The sequence below is a fragment of the Coturnix japonica genome, chromosome Z, assembly GCF_054131305.1.
Source record: "Coturnix japonica strain WE chromosome Z, WE-NBRP24, whole genome shotgun sequence".
Lineage (NCBI taxonomy): Eukaryota > Metazoa > Chordata > Aves > Galliformes > Phasianidae > Coturnix > Coturnix japonica.
Window position 1 is genome coordinate 33,188,299 of NC_140702.1, and position 20,626 is coordinate 33,208,924.

Below are 20,626 nucleotides of genomic sequence, written 5' to 3' on the forward strand. Positions count from 1 at the left end.
TTCAGAGGAGGTCCACTAAGATGATCAGAGGGCTAGAGCATCTCTCCTATGAAGAAAAGTTGAGAGAACTGGGCTTCTTTAGCCTGGAGAAGTCTCCAGGGAGATCTCACTGTAGCCTTTCAGCATATAAGCAATTAGGGGAACACCTGTTTACATGGGTTGATAATGACAGGACAAGGGAAAATGGTTTTCAACCAAGACAGGGGAGGTTTAGGTTAGATGTTAGGAGGAAGTTTTTCACATGGAGGGAAGTGACGCACTGGAACAGGTTGCCCAAGGAGGCTGTGGATCCCATGTCCCTGGAGGCATTCAATGTCAGGCTGGATGTGGCTCTGGGCAGCCTGGTGTAGTGGCTGGCAACCCTGCCCATGGCAGTGGGTCTGATACTATGGGATATCTGAGGTCCTTTTTAAACCCAGGCTATTCTATCATTCTGTTATTCTATGTTTTAAGTAAGAATTGCTGCAAAGTGAAAGGACTCAGATATTGCCAAGTACACTCCATCCAACCTTGCTGACTTTCCACTAACAGCTGTTCTGTCCTCTGTGCTACTATCAGTAATTCTCAGATTTATTCAATTTCTGTCCTCACAGGTTAAGATGAATAATAGCAACAGGGGTAAAAGATTAGATTGCTCTTTGTTCTTGATCCAAGCTGTTTCCAAATTCTGTCTTGTCTAATTGCTTGCTGTGACAAATGGTCCCACACTTCTTCCAGTTTTGCCTTTCACTTGTTCTGGCATCTTTAACACACTGAATTCTTGAACTTTTTCCCCACCTGACCTCTATTTCAGATGTTGGAAGGTATCTCAGAAGGCTTCAGCCTTTTGCCAGATATAAGCTTCATCACCACAAGTTAGCATGGCCTGTATCTTCAAGCAACAGACTGATTTCTGCTGTCTGGTCTATCATGGTTGTGGATCAGTTTCCCACTGTGAGAATACATGTACAGAAAACTTATTTTTGCATATGAACTTATTTACAACTTTAGTTTGAACCTAAATTATCAATGGTACTTTTTTAAAGCAGTTTTTTGGTACCTAGAATTTCAGCTGAAGAAACCTAAGTAGCACTGAAATCAAACTTTTTATGCCTTTGAACCTAATCTTGAGGTCCTAAACTTTTCCTTTTTGAGTGAAAACACTCAGCTTGTGTTTTCTCCCCAAGTAAGCTGACTGACATTTTTACAGGTCCAGATGACTCCCATTTTGTCTGGAAGAAGAATGGACAGGAAATGAAGACATGCATCACTGAACAGTCTCACAGGTTGTTTGATGGCAGAGTGCATGTCCTAAGTTGGGTGAAAGATTCAGTATCAGGAAATACAAAATATAAATGTTCATTCATCTCAAAGATTGGGAACACATCATCAGAAGTGCTCATCAAAGTGGAAGATAAAGGTAGGCTGGTTCTGACTGTATGCAACAAAAATACTTTATATCATTCATGCGTATGTGTTGCTGTTAACTCTCCTTTGCTCTATTTAAACCCACTTACTTTGTATATGAAAAGGTTTTGCAGACACAGAAAATTGCTCTGAAGTATGGAATAAAGAACAACTTACTACATAACATCACTGTAAAATGGGGAAATCACAAACTGGGCAGTCGGCTGAATCACAAGTCCATGGGGCCAGACCTACACTAGAGTGTAGAGGGAGTTGGTGGATGTGGTTGCCAAGCCACTCTCCATCATTCTTCAGCAGTCCTGGCTAACGGGGAATGCCCTGGTGGAGACTGGAAAATGTGACACCCATCTTCAAAAAGGGCCAAAGAGATGATCCTGGTAGCTACAAAACTATCAGTCTCACTTTAGTGCCTGGGAAAGTTATGGAACAAATAATCTCAGGGGCCATCATAGACCAGTTAAAGGTCAACTGGGGGATCAGCATGGGTTTGGGAATGGTAGATCCTATTTGACAAATCTGATTTCATTCTATGACAAGGTGACCTGCCTAGTGGATGGAAGTAAAGCTGTCGAGGTGGTCTACCTGGACTTCAGTAAAGCCTTTGACACTGTCCCCCACAACATTCTCATGGAGAAGCTGGCTGCCCATGGTTTGTATGAGCATGCGCTCCACTGGGTGAAACTGTCTGGATGGCTGGGCCCAAAGAGTTGTGGTCAACTGAGTTAAATCCAGCTGGTGGCCAATCATGAGTGGAGTCCCCCAGGGGTTGGTACTGGGGCCACTTGTGTTTAACGTCTTCACTGATGATTTTGATGACTGGATTGAGTGCACCCTCCATTAAGCTTGCAGATGACACCAAGTTGTGAGGGAGTGTTAATCTGCCAGAGGGTAGAAGGGCACTACAGGAGAACCTCAATAGACTGGATTGATGGGCCAGGGTTAACTGTAGGGCCAAGTGTCAGGTGTGTTTGATCACAACAACCCCAGACAACCCTACAGGCTTGGGGAGGGGCGTCTGAAAAGCTGCCTAATGGAAAGGGACCTTGGTGTACAGGTACACTGTTGGCTGAATATGAGCCAGCAGTGTGCCCAGATGGCCAAGAAAGCCATAGCATCCTGGTTTGTATCAGGAATGGTGTGGTGAGCAGGACTAGGGAAGTCATCCTGCTCCTGCACTTGGCATTGGTGAGGCCCCACCTCAAGTACCATGTTCAGTTTTGGGCACCTCAGTACAGAAAAGACATTGAGGTGCTGGAGCAGGTCCAGAGAAGGACAACAAGGCTGGTGAAGGGCATGGAGAATATGCCCTATGAGGAATGACTGATGGAGCTGGCAAAATGGAGGCTGAGGGGAGATGTTATTGCTCTCTTCCAATATCTGAAAGGTGCTTACAGCAAGAGTGGGGTTGGTCTCTTCTCACTGGTGACTGGTGGCAGGACAAGGGGAAATGGCCTCAAGTTGCACCAGGGTAAGTTCAAGTTGGATATCAGGAAACACTTCTTTACAGAAAGGGTTGTTAAGCACTGGAATAGGCTCCTCAGAGAGGCAGCTGAGTCACTGTCCCTGGATGTATTTAAAAACTGTTTGAATGTGGTGCTCAGGGACATGATTTAGGGGAGGGTTGTTATGAGTTAGGGTAGTATGGTTAGGTTGCGGTTAGATCTGATGATCTTTAAGGACTTTTCCAATCTGAGTGATTTGATGATTCTAAATTCTTCCCTTCATCCTTGGCATGGTGTAACTGAAACATTCCTGTGCTTCTAAATGGCTTAAGCTTGTAAGTAATTTTTTTTTTTTTATTTTATTTTTTTTAAATACCTGGACTGACAGATAAAAGCACTGAGTCTGTTCACACCAGAGATTGTAAAGTTTGCTGCAGAGGGGAAGAGACCACCATTTGAACAGAACTTATTTCCATGTAACCTAAGAGAAGGCAGAGCTGAACAGAAGATAAAATGGTGCCTTCTCTTCCTTTGAGCCCAATTCTCCATAAAACTTGCTATGGCTGACTTGATGTCAGTTTATTTGATCACTACTTGGTGAAATAATCATCCCATTTACAATTTTTAGACAGTGTTGGAAAAGATGGATGGACCAAAGAATTGGATACCTGGAGAACTGTTATCAGCGAACATGACAAGATGATGCAAAACTGGAGGAAGACATGGGTAAGAATTTTTGGAACTGATATCTCCTATGGGCCTTTCTATAGGACAGACTAGTATCACAGTTGTAAATAGCCGGCGACACACTGGCAGCTGAATGGGTTTATATAATCATGTACATGCTGTCAATCTTGACCACACAACAGTATGATCTGCTTCATATATTCAGCTATGTCAGCTTGCTCCCACAGCGCATTAATCAAGTTCTGAATCAATAAGTAGTCCTCATCCTATCCCAAAGAGTAAGTCTGATTACCAAATACAGCAGATGTTACCACATTAATCTGTTGACTTTGGTCTGCAATACATTACTGGAGTTTGTAAATGATATTGTTTAATCAAAGCCACCCTTATTTAAAAACAAAACCAAAACAGAACCCCAAGCGTCTATTTAGCTTTCAGTGTTTTTCTCCAACTGTTACAGCAAACATTAATTGATAGCTGTGGATGCAGCATGTACTTGCTGCACGTGTAACAGACAGTATAAGTAAGTAATCTTTTAAACCCACTTTATTTTAATGATATGTTGACAGCTTGTTCTTTTTATCCTTCAGGAAACTTGCAACAAGAAAAGCAGCCTCTCATGTACAAAGGAATAAACAAACTGGAAGGAGGAACATATGCAACCTACCAGTGCCCAGCACTCTTAATAGCACAGCTTTCACAGAGGTATTGCAAATGTTAGTGCTGGCATTACAACTAGTATTCAGGAGAAATCAGCTGAAGTTTGAAGTGGAACATGATATCCTCGCTCATCAAAGAATGAGCACAGTGTGTGCCAGTGCTACAAGAGAGGCCATCTTTCCCTTGCTGGAACCATCTATTTTTCTCATGCATGTTATTTTAGCTTAACAAAGAATTGAAATCATCCTAGTATGACTTGTGCAACTCAAACAATGTAACATCATCTATGCCTTCTGTTCTGAGTTGATTAAGTAAACTAACTGTTTTGCTCTTGAGGCTCTTGGCATGTAAATTACAGATTGATAAACAAGATTTTAATAACTTTATTTAAAAGGCACTTCCACTCTTCCAATCTTTTCAAGCATTCACCCTTGAACTCAGTATTCTGAAGAACATTCTTTTCTGGTACAAGCAAGTTCGCTTGCTCAAACATACACCTTTTGGTTATAAAGCTTCTGTACCAAACAAAGAATTTTTGACTAATGCTGAAAATACAGATGGCTTACAAAACACCCATATTGAGTTAACTACAGTAGCTTCCAACACTTACACAGGGGGTGAATTTCAAGACTACCCTGTTGAGTTCACTTATTTCTAGTGGACAACTGCAGCTTGAAAATGTGTGGACCCACTTATTTCACAGTTTTATTGTATTGCTGTTCAGAGATTCAGCCTCCTGCATCCAATAAACAATAGTATCTGAAATAATTTTTCTCTCTTTTATCTTAATGATTTTTAAGCAAGAACAATGTTACCTAAGAATAATTTAAAGATTTCTGTATCACATCTGACTTCATGAGACAGTTACTTTCCAAAGTAGAGCACTACCACTGCTAAATGTGTTCCAGCATTTATAAATGCACTACAGAGATGCTGGCTGCAGCACATGGAATACCTGTATCTTTTTTTCAAAACAGCTGATCAGTTACATATGCCTCCTCCAATGACTTTGTTAGGCTTGTCCTATTACATCAGTGGTTTGTAAACTGAAGTGTTTATATACACATTCCCATGAAAGTGCTCAACCACACCATTATGAGCACATTTTGTTTTCAAAATTTACTTAATGTACAGGATGAAGTTTTTCCTTACCTTAGATACAAACTGATACTGACTTAAAAAACTCTTTTATATACACTGGCATAATCCTGAAATGAATGAGGAATCTGTCAGCTTGGGAAAGTACAAACAGGAAGGCAGGCTGTTCCATCCAATGTCCTTCAACTTGAAAGCAGGATCTACAGTGACCACAGTAGCATCATCTCTGAAGCATTATAATTGTTCAGACTATCAACTTGCCAAGCAGGGCCTTTTCACTTCATGAATTTCAGACCTTTACAGTCTGTACTCTTTCCTATGCACCGGCAGTATATTCCTAGAAAAAAATATCATCACAGGGGATGAACTAACTGGTAATCTTCCACATCATGGCTTTCCTTAGTTAGTTTCCATTTCACCTCCTGCTGAAGGGTATAAAGTGACATGCCAACCTGCCCACCTGAGCAGGATTATGAAAAACAATATAAAAACAACAACAACAAAAAAAAAGTTAAAAAAGAGCCTGAACTCTTTAAACGAGAATTAAAAATAGAAAACAAATCCCCAAAGCTCCAAACATCCAGCATATGGAATTTCTCCCCAAACAATCATGCTAACAAATTCCTTTGGTATATTGCACTGTTAACAAATTAGAAGTCCATAAAGCCATTACTAATATGCCAAACTTATTCAGGTTGTTCTGGGTTAAAACAACTGTTTGCTGTTATCATCTGCTATAGTAATCAGCCAAGTACACAAAACTTAGAAGAACTAGCCAGTGTCTCATATACTTCAGTGTGCATTTTCTGCAAGGGGATTCAGATCAGCTTTCTCACCTGACTTAAAATAAACACTTCATAAATTATTTTATCTTGCTATGCCACTCTCCTACCTGGATATTTAATTTTAGATAAAATATTTGTAAATCTATTACAAAATAAACCTTGAAAGCCCAGCAGAATAAAATCTGCCTTTAGTGATGCTCTTCTGAATTCAGAACCACCATGTCAGCAGATGCACTCTTTTCCAGTTCCAGTGCATAGGGGTTATATTCTTCTTCAAGTTTTTTCTTCCAGATTTTAACTAGAGGACATTAGAACAAAACAAAACAAAACAAACAAAACAAAACAAACAAACAAAATGAAAAAATCCCCTAAGTTACTGCATAACACCGAAGGGAAAACTTCAAATGAAAAGTCACTAACTCTTAAGATACTCATTCTCAAAGCAAATGTGAAGACAATTTGCACACAGGCATATACACCACTCAACACCAGATGACCCATGAAAGAAAACTTCATACATGAAAGGATGCACTGAGGTCCCTGGTCCAGCCATCTGCTTGGGTGACATTTAACAATGAAGGGGGCTAAAGCAGTCAAACTTTAGGGTTGCATAGTATTTTGTGATAACTATCACCAGTTGAATGCATTAGCAGAAATGGAAGACCTTTACAAAACTTGAGTCTACTGTAACTACAGAGCATACAGTTTAGGAAATTACAAAGCATTACAGATTAGGAAAGAAACATCATTTTCTAAGAAATGTACATAATAAGAATTCTGTGAAAGCCTCCTTGGACAGGGCATTTCACCTAACATTAGACAATTTCACATAGTTACTTAGTCTCTCTTAGCCAGAGTTGACCTCGGGTTCACAGAACCAGGAAAAAAAGAAAACTACCACAGAAAAGAACAGTTCCTCATTACTAGCCATTAACATTTCAGGTGTCATTAGTTTCACTGAAAATAGTAAAGCAGGCTGAAAACCTGAATAAGTCAATAAATACTCACTGTAATTTGGTATATCCTCATCTTGGTCCCTGGAAGAAGTTTTACCAGTTTCTGATAAGCAGCTTTTTTCAAATTCAGTGGTTACAATGCAGAGTTCAGTTTCTGTATGTGTTCCTTCAGCATCTTCCTCTAAAGCTGCTACCATATCCTTGTAGGCCTTCCTGGCCTCTGTTGTCAGTTGTACCATTCTATGAAAATGATCCTACGGAAATATTAGTATAAACATTCATCAGACAAAACTTTAAAATGTTTATGAAAATCTGTAATGGACATTTCCTATTCAAAACATATGGATATTTATACATAAAGATGGAAAATAAACTGTGTTTGTAGTAAGATAGTATGGATATTTTACCACAATATCATGAATGAATTTTTTTTCAAAACCAACAAATGAAGCTTTGTCCATGCACGTTTTAAAAACTGCTCTACATATTACATTCACTTTCAAGGCAAGCTTATCTTGATGGTTCATTCACCCATGTATTCAGCTAACCAGAACAAGGTGATGTTTAAAATTGCTCTCCATATTCACAGAATCAAAGAAGTGTAGGAACTGGGAAGGACTTCTGGAGATCATCTAGTTCAATCCACTGCTAAAGCAGGCAATCTGCACAGGAAAGCTCATGTGGGTTTTAAATATCTCCAGAGAAGGAGACTGCATAACCTCTCTGGGCAGCCTCTTCCAGAGCTCTGTCACCGTTACAGTTGAGATGTTCGTATGAAATTTTTTCATGTTCATATGAAATTTCCCGTGTTCCAGTTTGTGCCCACTGCCCCTTGTTCTGTCATTGGGCACAAAAAAAAAAAAGAGCCTGGCCTCATGCTCTTGACTTCCCTTTTAACCTTAGCTTTTCCCCCACGTACAAAAGATTGTTTAAAAGCATCCACTAGTTGACTAAATGCTGCAACTCTGCACTTGTTATCAAAGTATGAAAAACAAAAGAAGCATTAATAGAAACATCAAATCTTTGGAGGCAAACATTTTGAAAAGAGATTTAAGTGGAGAGGATGTTAGGAAGAGATGGCAAAATCAATTTTTTAAAAAAAAATGTGCGGAGTGGTCACACATTCAAATCACTGGCTTGGAATTAAGAGTGTAGGAGTTCAAAAGCAAAATTAAACCTCAAAATTAGAATTACTTTTTTCCCCTAAAGGTAAAAATTAAGTAAAGCAAAACAAAAGTCTGAAGTTTATCTTTTAACTCACCTGAGCTCCATCATAGCTAAAAATTCCCACTACACTCACAGGCACTGCTTTGTTCACACAACGGCCTAGGGCCTTGCGATTAAGGGCAAAAACGAATGGTATATTCTGCTCACAGGCACAGTCAATAATGTTATGCAGAGTCTCATCCAATCCACCTGGAGCAGACAACAGAATTAACAATGAATTACACTATTCAGGCTAGAAGACAGAATGTAAAAAGAGGACAAAAGCTGCAGGATTATGGGAACATTTAGAAATGACAAGAATTTACAAGAAAGAATATACGGATCTGCTAGGAGAATTTGACACTTTTTTCTTAATTAGCAGTTTTGCTAATTAATAGTATGGTACTATTTTATACTTTGCTGTATGTGAGGAATAGCATTTGCTACAGAAACAAGTCAACTACAAAAAAATCTCAATGTTAAGAAATCATTTAAAAGTGATTAGAAAGAAATAGGAATAAGTAATAAAACAAATTTTAAACAAAGTGTCACTGAAAACTTATTGCCACACTGTGGTCTAAAAGATACTGATTACAGTATCTTTTACTGTTTCTTCTGCATAGCTATGCCAGTGCAATCTTTTACACAATTGGCAATCAGTAAGAATAGTGGGGTCAGTTTCAATAACTTCCCCCACCCCCACCCGATATTCTTGGTATTTATTCTCGACTAAGTTCACACATCAGCTATAAACACAACAGTAAACAGTGTGAAGAAAGAAGGCATCTTTATATGGTTGGATTGCAAAGGTTGTTCAAGTAAGTCCATCTAATAGTAATGTCTTCTTTCTTTCATTTCCTTTATTAAAAAAATACACCTTTTTTTACTTCTTGTTTTTTTTTAATCTTATTTACCCTTTGACTGAATCTTTTCACAGTTAGGAGAGATGATGACACACTTCAGTTTTTTCAGCCTCAGATGTTTCAAAACTTCTCTAAGGCCCATAACAAGCCTGCGTTTTATCTTCGCCTTTACTGGGTCTTTCTGATACAAACGATCTTGGAACCGAACCAGTTCTTTTAAGAGATCTGTCACACAACTGTCAACTTCTTTACTAAGTACTTGGCTGCAGTAACTGGAAAAAAGAATAAATCAAACATTAACAACCCTGAAATTACAAATATGTCTTCATCTTTTTTCTATCCCCAATCTGCACGCACTCGTGACATAAAAGAAAAAAAAATTACTTCAGATTTTTTTCAGTGACGAAGAACTTAGAGAAAAGTTTCATAAAAGTGTTAGATACTACACTAAAACATACACAGAATATAAACACACTAAACCTATATATATGCTTCTGTGAATACGTTGTTTTTTTTCCATTGAAGAATTTTTCTGACATCAAAATCAGACAGTACAATAACAGTACAAGCTTTCTTTAAATGTATTTCTACTTATGATAAAGGTGGAAATCTGAAACAAATTTATCCTTCTCAGATTCATATTTTCTGCCTTTCATCCTGTTTTATTTATCATAGCTATCAGACCACAAGCTTGTGGTTTTCATAAGAAGACGATAACAGATGTAATTTATCCTTTAGGTATTCCATAGGAAACACGAGGGTTCCAAATTAATTTTTCCCCATCTTTCACACAATTAATTTGTTTAGGAAGGATACCAAGGAAAGAAACTAGAAAAACCTCAACTACATACCCAACAGAAGATGCCAAGTGGTAAATTCACATACATTATAAGAAGAAAACTCAGGATCTGTCCTCACTCTTGAAGACATACAAGCTTTCACTTAACTTCTAAGAGGTTTTTTTTTATTTACTGTTCCCAGTTTTTTCACTGAGTCTCTAAGTCAACTAAAACACTGAAAAACTTGGAAAATCTAATCTAAAGATACAAAATATTTTTAGCTGAATGTTCTACACTTCACAATGGACAGATCAGCCTCCTTGGGCATATTCAAGCCCAGCAAGACAGTCAGTAAAACACTGTTGCATAAACATCAATTAAGTATTTTTTCAAGCAAATAAGTTAAATTAATAAATGGCAGAAGAAAAAATAACAGTGATATCAAGACTAATATTTACTATAACAACAATTATAAGGAAGGCTAATGGTACTTTTAAGGGAGAAAAATCATAAGTTTAACCTACTTGCCTGTAACAGTTGTTAAAACCTGTCATAATAACTATACTGGATCTCTGACCTTTTCACACATAGTAATGACTAATTCTTTTTTCCTAAGGAAGCGTAAACAGACATCTATTTAAACAACACTGAAGTGTCTGCACAAAATAAATAACAAGTCTCCTTGACACGCCACAACATGAAAATGCAATCTCACTAGTCACATACTTTACACATTTGCCATTTGGCCTGTTAACAGAAAACCAAATTACACACTAAAAATAAGATGGTGAGTATTAGACTGGTACTCTATTAATGCAACACACTTATACTAAATAGCAGCTCCTTCTCATTCCCTTAGCCTCTCACGAATTTTTCGACTTCTTTTTTTTTTTTTTTTTTTTTCCCCTGCAAGGTTCTTTTTTTTTTTTTTTTTTTTTTCCCCTGCAAGGTTCATATATTCTGAAGTGAAAATTACAATGATGTACACTTGTTTTTCTGGATACCATTTCTTCATTTTTGTGCCAGCTTACAGAAAAACTGAAAAGAAACGTAGAATCATTAATCTAAACTCCAAATAGTTTTGCACACAATGCAGTTAACGTACGTTGTTTAAAAATGCTACATTTGTGGTATTGTGAAAAAACAGGCATCGTGCAATCAATACTTACTCTCTAAATCTTCTACTATGGATTTTTGGAAGATTAGAGGTTGACTCCTTTGAAGTCGTAGAACTTTCTGGAAACTCCTTGAACTTTGTGCTCCCCAGAAGCCCTTCAGCAATTTGCATTACAGGAACAACTATCATGCAAATAAAGATGTTTCAATACAAAGACAGACCTCAAAGCTGCTGTAAAGAGACGAATTTGCAAGTTTTCTATCTCCTGAAGTTGTTTCAGTATCATGGCAGTCTGAAGTAACAGGAAAACAAGTCATTCAGCTTTCTTTTTTTTCTCTCATACCTCTTTTTAAAACTGAGTGCCAGAAAGACACAGTCTCATGACACCATATAAATCCATCAAGCATGTAAGTGTGAAGCAATAATCTGGATACCTCTTAGTTACATAGAGCAGCAATTTAGGCACACTTTAAATTCTAGATAAGCCCATACTGAACCACTGAAAATTTCAAAGTAACAATTTTGGTTTGGCAGTATTTAGTACTATTTTTAATGTACCAAGTGTGTTCACTCACAGACCCCAACCTGTGTATTGTATTACAGCATTCCCTTGAAAAATACCTGCTTGACTATCCTGTGGAAGTGCTTCATCTTCAGTAGTATTTTCTGCAGACACACAAGAATTACCTCCATCTTTTGGTACTGCTGTCTGTTCTAACAGGTGTTGCTGTTTTCGCAGTTCTCTTTCTTTCAAAATAATCTAAAAATAAAAATAAATTAAAAATCAGTATCACAAAGCAGTTTCTCTTACCAAGTGCTTTTGTACAGACCACTCAAAAATAAAATTGGCACTATCATTCAAAGTTTACAACATGTATTTTTTTAATTTACATAAAAATGCTAAAGTTCCTCAAAGCACCATTGTAGAGTAGGAAAAATATTAACTCTACATGCAAGATTCCTTTTTCCTGGAGCACCAGTGTTTGGGTGGAGCTGGCAAAGAAAAAGTTAAGGAAGTAAAAATATCTCCCTTTATCTTTCTTCTGTAGACTGTCAATATGTAGCTATACAGCTCAGTAACACTCTCTGCCTCCCCTTACCCTGCCCATGTTATATCACATGCAGTGTTTTTCACTTGCCAAGTTGCTCTCCTGTTAGAAAGCTAAGTCAGGCTGTATTGAACTGCTGTTTCTGAACTTGCAGGATGAAGGAAAAGAGAAGAAATCAGTAGAGATAACCATCTGCATGGTACAGATGCTGCTGTAGGTGAAAGAACTAATTGTTTTTTAAAACTCATTTTCTACCTTTGTAGCTAGCTAACAAGCACTTAATGTACACAAGGCTACTAGCTCAGCTCATATGCTCAAAGTTTGTAATTGAGACTAACTGCCAAAATAAATTTATCCATTTGTGTTTGAAAGGAAGAATGAAGAATGAAAATAAGCTTCCTACCATACTCAGAACACAAACATTACAGAGACAGAGTAGATCTTTGTCTTCTCAGACCTAGTTTGGAAAATAAATGACTTGAAGACAGAGCACCAAAAACACAAATTATAATCATTACTGTCATCTCCCAAGTTTGTTATCATTTTATACCATACAGTTCTCAAACTCAACTAAGCAGCATAGAATAACTACTGATCAAAGCATAAACTAGTGATGGAGCACAACATGAGGAAAGGAAAATGCAAGATATGGAATTGCTGGTATTTCAAAATACTTAGTATGGATGGTGTGACAATGAACAATATGAATGGGGAAAGAGGAAAGAAAAGAGAAACCCCTCGGTTGATCTAACACTAGCTTTTGGAGAGTCAGCAGAAGTTCCAGTTTGGAAAAACAGTCACATTAATTAATGACTGCTCATTCCATTCACCTCAGTCCTGAAAGTAAGCATATCCTGTCCAAAACAAAGTTTATTTGGACATCCTCCTGCAACAATCATTTGCACACAATTTTGTACGGGCACTTCAGCTACTGAGTTATTTAAGTGAGGAAACACATTTTCAGGTAAATTTGTATACATCATTTGGCAAGACTTCTCCCTCCCCTCTTCTTCTTAAACCAATGAAATCTGGAACTGAATTTAGGCAAGTGGAAGCTGAGATGCAGATTTTTGTATTACAAGATTTAACTGAGTAATACTAAATTCACATTAGACTGTATCATACTATTTAAGGTAAAAATATCAGCACCTTTTTAAGAGGTGTTGGTCTCTTCACTTTAGGGACTTCTCTCTGCTTCCCCTTCTTCACCAAAGGAGCACTGGAATCCAAGGGGTTATGAGGTACATTTCCTTGGTATAACCGGTGATTTTTCGTGGCTGTAGCAGATTCTTTAGAGAGCAATGGTATGGCACCAGCAACTGAGATAAAAAAAGAAGTCTGTATCAGACACCTGTAACAGAATAGCTAAGCCAGGATCTAATGCAAGAGTATACTAGTCCTGCTGCAGTCATTACACATATTACATTTGTGTTGTGTTGCTATTAAAAATGCTTATAGGCAACCCTGTGTCATGAAACAGTGCTCCTCCATAAAGATACTCCTTTATACCTAACAAGTTAATGACATTCCTCCTACTACCATCAAGCTACTGGAATCACAAACTGTATCTCAAAAGCAAAATTTGGCAAATCACTGCACTCCATGCTACCTTCAGTACTAAACAATTCAAACTTAGTAAGCCTTCAGGAATCTCCAGGCTTCACTGTAATGGCATTTCTTCTTCCATGCTCACATTCTGTATTGTGTCAATATGAACACTGAGTTCTAGGATTAAAGGTTTAAAATTAATTGCTGTAAGTAGTCTGGAGAAGCCACTTCAACCATTCAACCATGACTAAATAATGTTGGTTGAAGTTCATTTGCAAGTAAGTAATAAACAAAGTAAAAGTATTTCTAAGTCTCTTTTGTTCAACAAGCATTGGCCTTGGATGCCTAGTATACCTGCATTATTCTGTGGGCTCAGGTCACAGAAGCTTTAAATGACTGATCAAGTGACTGAACTGGACTTGCCAAAACACAACCTAACAAGACTCCACTTACAACTCAGATCACAAAAAACCTGCTGTATAAAGGTGACAGCACTTGGTCAAACTTCCAGGACCTGTAATATAAACCAGGTTACATTACCAAGTAAAAGAACAGGGTCACATAAGTAACAGTGGAATGAGTTTGACATTTCTGCATCTGAGGAATTGTCTTTCCACTAAAAACTACACAAAGTTTCTGGCAATTTGCCTTAATCCATTCTCATTTACTGCCTCCGAAGTACTTACACGCTAAACCTCCAATGTCACATATACTATAACTAGTACAAACAGCTTACTTCATAAAACTGTACACTGCAACTTTTCTTTCTGGGTCCTGCACAAAAAAGCAAATTGAGAACACTGTCAAGAATGCAGTGCCGTGTGCTAGCACATGCAAAGACAAGAATTAAAGCTGGATTTGTAGCAATATGTAATTATAAAACCTGCAGACACCAAATACTTCAGTCACTGTGGATTTCACCTCTTCATTTACTGTTACTGCAGATGATGGCTTCAACAGTTTGTCATTTTGAATGACAGGTGCATTTCCAAAATTGAACTTTTAAATTCAAATGGTTATTACTTTACTATGCTCTTCCATCTATATATTACACTCCAAGTGAAGTAGCAAGAAGAATGAATACTTAATTCCCTCCACAGTTGCATTCCCTGACTTTCTTGCTCTCTGTGCTTCTTCCATGGCTACAGAGCTCAGCACAATGCCACATTAGAAAATGAAGATGAATTCTGGTGTACACTGATTTAACAGCACTTAGGAATAATAAAATACAAAGGTGAGGTAACATGTGCCTTATACTTCCAGGATATCAACACAACACATTAATTTATCTTGTGCAGCAGATTCAGACATTTGCAACATAAGAACGCAAGTCCTATGGTCCACAAATTTGTGCCTTATCACCTAGTTTGCAGTCCCTGTATAATATAAATATATACAATCAAAACTGGTTGCTAGCAACTCTGCAGCACTGACTGGCTAAAATAGTGGGGGAAAAAAATCAAGAGCAGAATAAAAAAATCTTACAAATCTCTCAGCAAAGTCTAAATGAGGCTTGGTAATTTTTGCTTTTTTCAATAACTCACAGAAATCATGCTAAACATTATGAGATCGATGCTCTTCTGATTAGCTCACATTGCCAAAATAAGGTGAGGAATTTTATCATCATTAACCACTAGGAAACATTATGTTTCTTTTTGAAAAATATAAGGCACTAACACAACCAAGACCAAATTTACACCTTCAACAGAGAATACACAGAGCTATTTGTTTCTTGTGTGCACATCAACAAATCTGTATGAATTCTATCACCAAAATGCCAAAATGCAGCATTTTTTTAATAGCAATTACTTCACAATTATCAGGAACTCAACCCTTCTTGGCTTGGGCTGACTGATTCCGTTATAACCCGTGTCTGCAATGGAGTATTACTCTTTTTGCTCAAGTTACAGCTCTAGACCTTTTAGCATCACTGGAATTTAAGATGTCATTTGTTATCACAGAATTTTCTTGTGACTTAAAATCACAACAGCAACACATTACTTAGATTCTAAGACAAAGCAAAAACCTCACTAAAAACATCACTATTTTCCTCAAAGCTCAATTTTTATAACTTCTAGTAGTTACACGAAGTATGCTTTCACAACTCATTGTCCTAAAGATTTTTCTGTCCCCAAGCCTTTCTCCAAACAATTCAGATTTTCTTTTTCTTTTTAAAACAAAGACCAGCAAAAAGCACAATGTGACTTTCTCTGGCATGCTGTGAACTGTGCTCCTGCTTCATAGATCACTACATATCAGCATCAGGCAGCATTTAGAAGTTTGAATACTTAGGTGCAACTGAAGATGAAAGACAAATAAAGTATATTTAACTTAATTTATATTACCAATACCTGACAACACCACAGGTTTAGAGTATTGTTTTGACTTCTCTGTTTGCTGTTTCTGCTCCAAGACCGCCAACATGCCACCTAAATCCAACTGCACAGGAATTTGACTCTTCTTACTACTATTCTTGGATGTTTCCTGAACAAAAACAATACAGATTAGGAATGCTTTTCATTTCAGAATGCAAAAACATATTCTTACCTCCTTTATTCACAATACTTATCATTTTTACCTTGATTTTACAAATTATTTGGACATTTAGACACACATAACCTTTAATGTGAATTAGTAAAAAACAGTTCAAATAATGTATTTTTATCTTTTAATAGCTGCTAGAATAAAGCATATAAAATTGAGTCTTTATTAAAGCAGGTGCCTTATGTCAGTATCCCACTTCAGTCAAACTACCATCTATCTCTGAAAAAGAAAAAAGGCTTATCAGAATTTATAGTTTTGATAAAAGTACTGTGAAAAAAAATTCTGTGATTCCCATAGGGCATGTGATTGCAATATACATACATCGTTATCTTCAGTGCCTTTTGATTGAAAAAGGAAAGGTCACCAACTTTTCCTTTAAGCAATATTCCCTCAGAAGCAGTAGTCTTTTTGTCTGCTCTGAAGAGAAGTTGAAAGTGGTGTCCCATATTTGACACTACATGTAATGATTCATAATATAAAAAGATTACAAATGTGTAGTTCAGTAAAGACTAGGACAGAATAAATTGTAATTCCAGAACATGTGAAGGAACTGGTACTGCATATATTCTGGAAGATTAATTAAATCTCCTATTATAATACAACTAAAGATGACAATCTCCTCTTTCTGAGACCACAGCTTTACCTGCATCAGAGCTACATCCAAACCTACTCACTGACCTCACTGTTGTGTTTTTCTCTTTGCCCCAGCTAAGCAGATCTCTGTGTCTTAATCTGGCTGAACCGCTTCTGCCAAAGGTTCTAAACTTAAGACAATCAGTGAGGATTAGACCTATGTCATGACCAAGTAAAACAGGAAGGAAAAACTCCTGACAGTGAAACTTACATGTACTAGTGAAAAGCTAGCATTTCTCTCTAAAAACTGCAACACAAACAGGGAGTTAACAATAATCACTATTGAATGTTTTGAAACAAGGAGATGTTGTCATTTACCTCCAAGTATGAAGGACAAAGTATGAATACAATTACAGATAAGCTTGGAACTAATTTTATATGTAAAGATGCAAGTTTTCTTCATCATTTTGAATTTTCAATTTATTTTCAAGTATTATTAATTTACTTGCTTCTTCTTTTCTAATATAAATGATGAAGCTTGCTTCCCTGACAGCACATCAACCTTGAGAGTTCCATCCACTGTGGAAGAACTGTTGCAAGACACTCTGGGGAGATTGATCTTTGAAATTTATAGACAAGAGGTAATAATGAAGGAAGAGAAAATAATAAAAGACATTCAAAAAAGGAATAAAGTCATACTAAATGCAAATAATATACACTAGTCAACCTATTTACAGTAATTGAGGTTTAAAGGTATAATCTACACCTTAAGTAGCAGGCAATGAAATTCTTCTACAGATGCAATCATTTATCTGCCGCCATACTACTTCAACAGATTTGTTATTTCTCCATTTTCAAATTTGGAATTATAAGAAGAAAGGCATTTTTCTTTTCAAATATTTGTTACAGAGGAATATAAGTGACTTTATAGTAATAACTTTACAATCTGTGTATGTTTTGAGAGGCAATAGCCCACAGAAGCTTACAAAAGCTTGAAGGCTTCTTTCATTTAAGGTGCAGGTCTGAAAAAGCACTTCCATCACAGCAAATGTGGTTTCAGCAATCACATTGTCTTTTGCTATCTACCTCTAACCCTCTGTGAAATTTACTGCCCCAAACAGACTAAACAAGTGTGTTCTATTTTTTTAAATACTATTTGTATTCAGTGAAACAAAACTAAGGACAAAAATTTCTGGACTTTAAATCAAAGCCAGACCCAGGTTCTTAACTTTTATACAGTTTGATAACAAATATGCCCATGAAATTTAATTGTATGCACAAACTGAAAAGCTACAGAATAAGAGACTTACTATAATTTCTCTGTCCTTTCATAGAATGCAGAAATAAACCATAACATTACCTGTAGGACAATAAACCATACTGAGAGAATTTACTTCACCTAACTTTAACTTGCCTACACAACAGCATGAGCTACATCCCAATTAACATTCAAGAATTCAGGTAGCTACTGGAGCTTACCTTAAGGCATAAGTGAGAGTATCAAGTGTGAGATGGTTTTATGATTTTTGTTATCAGTATTCCACATCATAACATAATGTAGTGTACTGGGAATTAAAGAGTTAATGCTCCAGTTCTGTGGATTGTTGATATTTCTGGTAATCTGGTTCTCAGAACAGAAAAGTAACTACAACCCCCTGAAAACTTTCACTGTTCCATTTCCATTTTCCATTTAGAGGGAAAGATAAAACTGCTTGCAAGTCACCACACTACCCCTTTTTCATTTTACTGCTCATCTCTGCATTGCATGCTCCCTAGCTGTCTTGCCATACATTGCAGTAAGGACTTCAGTTTTGGACACTCATTAGTTTGGTTTATTAGCTTCAATCCCAATTAACCTGTATTTCTGCTATTACAGTTAGTAAATTAACTTTCCTCCTCAGACTGTTGCCGCTGCCGTTTTTTTTATTTCCTCCTTCCCCTCTTTGTTCCTTTCTCCCAACTCCCCTTTTATGGGACAGTGGGCCTGTGGGCCTGCTGTCTTCCTGCCATGGATATAGACAGACCTGGAGATAACTCCATGACAAGGTAATTACACAGAAGGATCATTACTGACCAATCTGGTGGCCTTCTATGATGGAGTAATGGCATCAATGGACAAAGGAAAAGCAACTGATATAATCTGCGGCCTCTGGGAGACCTCATTGTGGCTTTCTAATACTTGAATGGAACATACAAAAAAGTGGGGGGATGACTGTTTACAAGGGTAAATAGTGACAGAACAAGGGAGAATAGTTTTAAACTATGGCAGGGGAGGTTTTGGTTAGATATTAGGAGGAACAGGGGGGAAGTGACGCACTGGAACAGGTTGCCCAAGGAGGTTGTGGATGCCCCATCCCTGGAGGCATTCAAGGCCAGGCTGGATGTGGCCATGGGTAGTCTGGTCAAGTGGCTGGCGACCCTGCTTATAGCAAGAGGTTGAAACCAGATGATCATTACAGTCCTTTTCAACCCATGCCATTCTATGATTTTATGATACTTGGATAACTGCAAGGCCTTTGATATGGTCTCACACAACATTCTTATATCTAAATTGGAGACAGCTGGATTTGAAGAATGGAGTATTTGGCGAGTAAGGAATTGCTTGGATGGTCTCAGCCAGAGGGTTGTGGTCAACAGCTCTATGTACAAGCAGAGGCCAGTCATGAGTGGTGTGCCCCAGGGGTCTGTCTACTTTTCAACATCTTTATCAGTGACACAGACAGTGGGATTAAGTGCCTCAGTAAGTTTGCTGATGACGCCAAGCCGAGTGGTACAGTTGATACAACAGATGGCAAAAAAACAACCTGCAAAAGCTTGAGAAGTGGTCCCTCATGAACCTAACGGGATCTAACAAGGCCAAGTGCACTTGGGGCAGGGCAATCCCAGATATCAGTGCAGGCTTGGAGAACTCCTTGAGAGAAGCTCTGTGGAGAAGAACCTAGGAGTCCTGGTGGAAGAAAAGTTTGGTGCAAGCCAGCGGTGTGCAGTTTCACCCAGGAAGGCCAACTGTATCCCAGGCTGCATCAAAAGAGGGGTAGCCAGAGGGGAGAAGGAGGTGGCTGTCTCCCTCTGCTCTGCCCTTCTGAGGTCCCACCTGAAGTACCGCATCCAGGTCTGGGATCCCAACATAAGAAAAATTTGGAGCTCTTGGAGTAGATCCAGAGGAGGCTACAAAGTTGCTCAGTGGGCTGCGGCATCTCTACTTTGAAGACAGGCTAAGGAATGTGCGCATGTTCAGACTGGAGAAGAGAAGGCTCTGGGGAGACCTCACTGTGGCCTTCCAGAATTCAATGGAAACTTACAATCAGGACAGAGATCAACTTTTTACAAGGGTATATAGTGATCAAACATGGGGAACGGTATTAAACTAAGAGAGGAGATTTAGATTAGGTGTTAGGAATAATACTGAGTGGTGAGATCCTGGAGCAAGGTACCCAGTGAAGCTGTGGATACCTCATCCCTGGAAGTGTTCAAGGCCAGGCCGGTAGCACCCTGGGCACCCTGATCTAGTGGGTGGCCACACTGCCCCCGACAGAGCGCTTGGAACTAAATGGTCTTAAAGGTCCCTCTAAACCCAAGCCATTACATGATTCTATGACAGCAGTTCACACACCAAAGAGTCTGAACTCTCTGGTTCAGACTACAAGTAGTCTTCTCTTGCCTACTTTCTTAATATTCAGATTACATTCATAATGTTACTTACTTCAGCTTGCTTCCTGCCAGCAGGAGAAAATGATGTTTTCTGAGATCCTAATCTGTTTCTTCGATCAGAAGCAGCTGTCAGATCAGGAAACTCCTCAGCATCCTAAACAAGACACAGGATGTTGTATTTATAAGAACTATTATGTTCACATTACTAAAACTAGTTTTTGCAACATTCAAATGACTTTCTTTCTGCTTATCACTCATCAC

The 20,626-nt window shown here is 38.0% G+C and overlaps 2 protein-coding genes across 20 annotated transcripts in view; one reads left to right on the forward strand and one right to left on the reverse strand.

Moving 5' to 3' along the window:
• The window catches only part of SEMA4D (semaphorin 4D), an 86,827-nt gene extending 81,862 nt beyond the window's left edge, over positions 1-4,965 (forward strand). For 5 of the 13 annotated variants that reach the window (XM_085529003.1, XM_085529000.1, XM_015849344.3 and 2 more), the window contains 3 exons: positions 1,190-1,399; positions 3,478-3,575; positions 4,127-4,933. In XM_085529003.1, the coding sequence (XP_085385129.1) occupies positions 1,190-1,399; positions 3,478-3,575; positions 4,127-4,171 (353 nt within the window). In that variant the 3' untranslated portion in view covers positions 4,172-4,933. Of the gene's footprint in view, positions 1-793; positions 961-1,189; positions 1,400-1,944; positions 2,057-3,477; positions 3,768-4,126 lie in introns of those variants that run through there. The other 8 variants (XR_014939421.1, XR_014939419.1, XR_014939418.1 and 5 more) reach the window with 6 other exon arrangements.
• The window catches only part of SECISBP2 (SECIS binding protein 2), a 30,279-nt gene continuing 13,717 nt past the window's right edge, over positions 4,065-20,626 (reverse strand). For 3 of the 7 annotated variants that reach the window (XM_015849353.3, XM_015849351.3, XM_085529005.1), the window contains exons 7-15: positions 20,418-20,519; positions 15,949-16,081; positions 13,199-13,368; positions 11,622-11,760; positions 11,053-11,182; positions 9,156-9,376; positions 8,297-8,451; positions 7,088-7,289; positions 4,564-6,377 (exon numbers count right to left, since the gene is read on the reverse strand). In XM_015849353.3, the coding sequence (XP_015704839.1) occupies positions 6,268-6,377; positions 7,088-7,289; positions 8,297-8,451; positions 9,156-9,376; positions 11,053-11,182; positions 11,622-11,760; positions 13,199-13,368; positions 15,949-16,081; positions 20,418-20,519 (1,362 nt within the window). In that variant the 3' untranslated portion in view covers positions 4,564-6,267. Of the gene's footprint in view, positions 6,378-7,087; positions 7,290-8,296; positions 8,452-9,155; positions 9,377-11,052; positions 11,293-11,621; positions 11,761-13,198; positions 13,369-15,948; positions 16,082-20,417; positions 20,520-20,626 lie in introns of those variants that run through there. The other 4 variants (XM_015849352.3, XM_085529006.1, XM_085529008.1 and 1 more) reach the window with 3 other exon arrangements.